We start from the raw sequence: 6677 nt of genomic DNA, 5'->3' as shown, positions 1-6677 counted from the left end.
AGTTGTGCTCTCCCCCGTGGCTGTTACATGGTGTGTGTGTTGTGTGCTGCTGCTATGTTATTACACACCATGCTGTGCACTCCGGGTGCTGTGCTCTCTCTCAGGCCTGGCTCGGACTCTCCCCGGCCGGGCCAGCAGCCTCCCGAGCGAGTGCCAGCCAGGGCGGCGATTCCTGCGTCTCTCCGGGCTGGGGGCGGTTCTGTGGCCACCGCCCCAACTTGCTCTAGTAACCGGCGGAGGGGGCGGGCTCCCCTTACTGGCCCGGCCACTCCCGCTCCCGCTCCGCGCGTGAGTCAGGCATTTCCCGGGAACTCGCAGCAGCCGCGGCCCGGCGGGCTCCATGGAGAAGGTGGCGGCGGCCGCGGCGGCGCAGGGCGGCAGCAGTGGGGATGGAGGCGGTGGCAGCAACAGCAGCAGCCGGAGCAGCAGCCGCCCCACGTCGGCGGGCTCGTCCCCCTCCTCCATGGGCCGCGGGCTGCCGGGCCGGCCAGCAGCGGGCAGGCTGGAAGGAGGCGGCGGCGGAGGGAGCAGCAGTAGCCCGAGCTCGGCAGCTGCGAGCCCGGGAGGAAGCGGAGGGGGGCCGGCGCTCGGCAGCGGCCGCAGGAGGGAGCCGACGCTGGAGGGAGCGCTCAGCAAATACACCAACCTTCTCCAGGGCTGGCAGAGCAGGTAACCCCCGGCCCCGAGCGGGGAGCTGCTCCCCGCATGGGCGCACACCGCCGCGGGGCGCCCTCTCGGCGTGGGTACCCCGGCACCCTCTGAGGCAGGAGCTCCTTAGCTGAGGCCTCCGCTGACCAGCCCCCCCCCGAGACACCCCGGTCCTCGGCTCGCCCAGACCTCGGACGCGCCGGTCCCCCAGAGATGCTGCTCTGCGGAGCTGGCCGAGGGACCGCTGACCCGTTAGGCCGGTGGAGCGGTGTGTGTATGTGTGTATGTATGTGTATGTATGTAGCTCAGCCACTTGCCCTGGGGCAGATCCCTCCTTCATTCTTCTACATGGGTGAGGGGGGTCTCCTTAGTATTTTCATTGTCATTGATTTTTTGGGCAAAGGGAAGCCGAGGGGATCATGTGCCTGGGCTGGTACATCTTCCTGGTGGCAGGTTTGCAAGCGGGGTCTGATCGGTAGCCTGGTGTTTGAACATATAATGTAAAAACGTTTATGGTATGTGTGTATTTAGGGAGTTAGAGCAGTGGTTCTCAAACACGTTTGGACTGGTGGCCCCTTTCACATAGCAAGCCTGTGTGTGGACCCCCTTATAATTTAAAAACATGTTTTTATATATTTAACACCATTATAAATGCTGGAGGCAAAGTGGAGTTTGGGGTGGGGGCTGACAGCTCTCGACCTCCCCCCATGTAATAGCCTTGTGACTCCTTGAGGGGTCCCAACCCACAGTTTGAGAACCCTGAGTTAGAGGGATGGAAGAAACAACTTTCTGTGAATAGTGCATGTGACATGTTTCCTCCCTCCTCTCAACCTTGTTCTGTAGGAATACTAGGAAATAGATCTAAACTATATACTGTAGTGTATTACTTTTGACTTTCTTGTTCTGCAAAACTTTAAAAAACAAACAAACTATGGAATAAAATATTCTGCCTCAGTTAAGAAACTAGCACTGAGAAGTAAATAGAAAAATAGTATTTTCTGTGGTGATCATTTTATTGGAGGCGGGAATGAGACAATTCATACAAAAATAAAGTTTTAATTTCATTATGTCCTGATTTGACAAGTCTAATTTATTTTCGTCATGGACACACAGACTACGATCCTAATCCTGCAGTTTCTTGGGTATGGACAGACTGCTACGCAGGCAAGGAACCTCACTGACTGCAATGGGAATCTGCTCATACCCAACACAGTACCGGATCAGGGCCTAAACTGTTATTACAACTGGGATTGTGGCCCTAATAGTGCTGTACTGGGGTCTGTTGTAATGGAGTTGGGCAGAGAGGATTTATTATTATCTATTTTTCTTTCACTTCTGGTTATCAAACTTCATCCTCTTTCCCTTTTATTTTAAGTAGCTAGATTTTTGTACTTATGAAAGGTACTGGATTGGCAGCTGTGGAGAGTGAGGACCTTTACCTATAGAACAGGGTAAACTTCCACACGGGACCTTTTCTGTATCAGGCAATACATTTCTACTGTTGCTGACATCAGGGTGCCTAGCCAGTGGTAACAGTTGTGGAAGAAATAGTGCTGTTAATGTTCGGCAGACCATGGTGTTTTAACACTGTGTCATTTAGATATGCAACAGTGTTAAATGACAAAGTAGTAAAAGTGCTAGTGTCCATGGGAGCATTATCACTGCTGGAGCTACCAAAGTTACTGTCACTTATGGAGTTGAATCAGAAGTAGAAGTGGTGGAAAACTTCCCCTCCCTAAAACTGCTACTGTAGACCTAGTTATAGCATTCCTCATCCCCAGGCTGGAAGGTGTGCACAGGATATTACCATACTACAGAGTGAGCATCATGTTGTTTTTTGTGATTTCATTAAATTTTGTGAAATCTTTGATTACACATATTTTACAGACAGGCATGTCTATAACATGTTAATATTCAAAAAAACCAGACAAGTACGTTGAGGTTTTTGAGGGTGAATATACTTTGAGTATTGAATAAAAGGTAACCAAATATCTAAGTATCTGTTTGTCCTCTATTTTGCCAGGTACATAATTGGTGTGTTAATTTTTCCATAACAGCAACTTCCCAGATTTTTTTTTTTTTGGAACCATTTCTCTGCAGTTGGACTATTTTTTTTCTTTTTCCTGTGAGAAGCTATCAATAGCCGAACAGCTACAAACAATTGAGCGATTAATTCCTCGTTTCCCTTTGTGTTATCATTTCCAGTAGGAAGCCCCAGGAGGATTACCAGTGGATCATTTGGTAATATATATCTCCAACAATTTGTGATATTTGGCTATGGATTGCATCTCAATACTCTCTGATTATCCATGTCCACCATATATGCATAAAATCACTTTTTTCACCACAGTTTCACCAACATTTATCACCATTCAATCTATATTTTTTTTTTAATCTTACTAGCGTCAGATTGAAACAGTATCTGACAAATGTTCTTTTACTGTGCTACCGACAGAGATTACTGGTCCTCTTTTCTGGATCAAACCTAATTTCTCTTGGGTAATTTGTATATCCAGGTCCTTTTCCAGCATGTCGCTTATGGAGATTCTTTTGTTAGGAAAGTTGTCTGAAAAGATTGATCTAAATTAGTTATATATATTTTTGTTTCCTGAATGAACAGTTACCATCATTTCTATTAAAGTTAGCATTCTGTATTAAATATTTTTTCTAGAAAATTGAGAAACATAATGGCTAACTTGATAGTACTAGTACTGCAGGAGAGTGGGCCAGTTAAAGTTAAATTTTTTTTATCTCTAAATGAGTTAAACATTTAAAAGTCTCTGATTTGTGATTTGGGTTAAGATCTGGATTATTTGCAATAGGTGCCATTGGCAAAGGTCTCTAGTTCTATCTCAAGCCCATAGAGCAGCCTTTGGTAAAGGATATGTATAAATTTCTGGAGGGAATGACTTAGAAAATTAATCCATGGTTGCTTAGTGATGTTATGCTGCCACAACATTCTTGTTCAATAAAGACCCTGCGTTTCCCATGTTAGTGTTTCCCCAATCCACTACTGCTTTCTGACTTGGTTCCCTTGTTATAACTGCCAATAAATATGCTAGTTGTTCCAGGATTTGTGTCCCCAACACAAACACAATACAACTGGATTGGTTTCATCAACTCATTTGGTAGGCCACTGACCTTCCATCAGGTGGTAACAGCTCAGTTGCTACTGTCATATGTTGGATTTGGTCAGGACTCTTGGAGGTGAAAAGTCTGTCATCTTACCACCTACTCTTGAATTATTCAGTCCCCTACTTGGTGAAAATCTTCCTCTTTTAAAAAACAACAACTTTTTGATAGCATAACTCTGAAAATTAAAGGCTGCCTTTGTATCTGACCCCTTTTTGTAAAAGTAATGAGTAATTTCTTAGATCTCAGTTGGGCAATGGGACGTATGTGGGTGGATCCTTGTCCAATTAAATGGGTCTCTTCTTTGATCTAAGGGTCTGATGTCACAGATATGATTGCAGAATAGAGACCTCTGATGGTAAATTTTTTGGGGCATGGATTGTATCTTGATTGTGTTTGGACAGTACCTAGAACAATCTGATCCTGATTGGGTCTCTGGGCATTGTGGCAATTTAACTGTTAGATGGTAATTATAGGAGTCAATTTCCAAATGTACAAGACATCCATTAACAAGAAACACAAAGGCATAATTTTAATTTATAATGCTTACCTTGTCTGAAAACATCAGGAGAAACTATACAATTTAAAATATGCTTGTTTAAATAATTCTGTTTTAATAGATTCAGTGACATTGCAACTTGTAGCAATCATGTTTCTTTTTTCATGCTGTGTTAGTACACTTTTTCAGTCACTATACTATGTTTATATTTTATGTAATCTGTTTTTGCTCAAGAGGTTTATAATGTCAGTAGAGCAGTTCTGCTGAATTACAGTTGGGTTATTCAACCAGGGACCACAAACTATACTGAATCTAAAAGGACTTGTTTGGGGTGGAGGATTTTCTAGAAATCAGAGTTTAAAGTAAGTTTTGCTTTTCGTTGGTATTGTATTTATCAAGTAGCTCTTTTTATAACACCCCAAACTCAGTTTATAGTTCAGTATCAAGCAACTGTTTACGTGTCTATTTGACCTTTTGCGTATTTGTCATTTGGTCAGTACCATTTGTGGACTGGAGTCCTGGAGACACAGTTTACCAAAACTGTTATTCAGTTTAAAAAGTCAAATAATTTTAAAGGTGCCTAATCCAAATCCTGTGATTAGATATCAGTAGCCTTTATGTCAATTGGCCCTATCCACTAACCTATATAATCCTAACACATTTAATGTTAAGGTTACCATATTATGCTCAAGTTGAAAAGCCTCTAGAATGCCCAACACCTATTTTTTTGAATGCCAGGATTATCTTTTAAAATCTAAATGAAACAGGAATTCCTTTAGGAATGCAGTTACTGTGAATCACATTTTCACTGATATTCTCTTTACAGATATACCACAGACATTGCTATTTTAAAAAGGTACCCAACACAACTTATTGTTTGCTCTCTTTCAGTTGGCGTACTATATATAGATTAATTAAAAAAAATCTTAACTTCCATTAGCTGAAACAATTGCAGGTCTGAAGATGAATTGGTCCTCTTTGTGAAGTTACTTCATTTGGCATCCTGTTAAGTGAATCCTGTGAGAGTATACTGACTTGTATTTAAAAAAAAAAATGATTCTCTTCACTGCGGTCTAATAGCCTCAGAATAGTCTAATCTTAAAATGAGGAAGACTGTTTAGTTTAAAACATGCAAAAGGAAAAGTCACTCTCAACTTTTTTTTTAATATTGGAGCAAGTACTTAAACAATAAACAAGATAGGGATGACTAAAAACCTGTTCAGTAATATCAGTAAAATTCTTGAATTATTCAACTGGATTCACTAAATCCATCTGGGTCTACACTGGCGAGAATCCAGAGAGCAGAAGAGCCGAATTTGGCCTGAAGCATGGACACCTTAACGTGCTCACACACCTGTGGGTGTCATGAGATGCTTAGGCATCTAATCTTTCTGCTCTGTAATTGTGATAATTATATTCTCTGGAGTTGATGCACTGTCATAAAATATTTCTGATTGGATTTACTTCTTTTAGCTGTGTGGATTGAATAGAAGAATATGTCCCTATGGCATATGACAATTCTACTGCAGAACCTGTTTTCAATCAGCTAATTTGGTATTAATGAAAGTATCCCTTAATATGCTTGTGGCTTACCATCCTGATCTTAAGTAGCTCAGCAAAAAATTCTAAACAAGTCTTGAAAATCCACCTGCTTGGGTCAAGTAGTAATCTTTCCATGCTAAATGCAAATTCTGAGCGCATGTTCTCTCTCTCTCCTTTTTTTAAATGAAAATGTTTCTAGGCTTTTAAATCTGGAAGGTTTTCTTTGCAAACATGAACAAATCCCTGCATGCTGTTGGCCGGGCAAAGATCATTAAGAATGTACAACTGACACAGAGATAGATGAATTCTGAGTTGTTGGATGTTATTATTTCTACTTTGTGTGGATGAGAGAGGATGTATTCCGTTCCTTATTTTTCTGAATTCTCTTGGAGAAGACACTGCATTAAATCAGTTCTTCCTCGTATTTTATTTTGTAACTCAATAAATATTCTCTACACCACTTTTTTCAGTGTATCCTTAGTCTTCTCTTAGAGAACCATATCCTAACTGTCCTGTAACCTTTTTTGTTTCTTCTTCTCCTCCTCCTCCTCCTGGGCATCATTGTTGAGTTAGATATGCTCATTCCGCAACAAAGGCTCAGTGTAGGCTGTATTTTATTTTTATTTGCGCTCACACTCCCCCTGCTGGAATGCTACTACAGTCCTGTTCGTTGCCTCTTGCTAGAAGAGCAGTTGCAGTCTGACTGCTCTTACCTCAGAAATCAAGGGAAGTGTATTCCAGAAAAGAAACTAATTCCCTCAATCCCAAACAGTTCTTATGTTACTGAAGAAATTGCTACCATGTCCTTTCATTGTTCTTATGATCTATCTCTTTTTCCCAGCTGTCGTGCAACTCT

General features: G+C 42.1%; 1 protein-coding gene across 2 annotated transcripts in view; it reads left to right on the top strand.

Annotated features, from left to right (window-relative positions):
* The first annotated feature begins 302 nt into the window (after positions 1-302).
* The window catches only part of OSBPL10 (oxysterol binding protein like 10), a 172211-nt gene continuing 165836 nt past the window's right edge, over positions 303-6677 (top strand). Inside the window, exon 1 of one of the 2 annotated variants that reach the window (XM_039525644.1) lies at positions 303-669. In XM_039525644.1, coding sequence (XP_039381578.1) covers positions 341-669 — 329 coding nt within the window. In that variant the 5' untranslated portion in view covers positions 303-340. The remainder of the gene's footprint in view (positions 670-6677) is intronic. The other variant, XM_039525645.1, reaches the window with a different exon arrangement.

Source organism: Mauremys reevesii, linkage group 2 (assembly GCF_016161935.1).
Source record: "Mauremys reevesii isolate NIE-2019 linkage group 2, ASM1616193v1, whole genome shotgun sequence".
Lineage (NCBI taxonomy): Eukaryota > Metazoa > Chordata > Testudines > Geoemydidae > Mauremys > Mauremys reevesii.
This window is presented reverse-complemented; position numbering and strand designations above follow the sequence as displayed.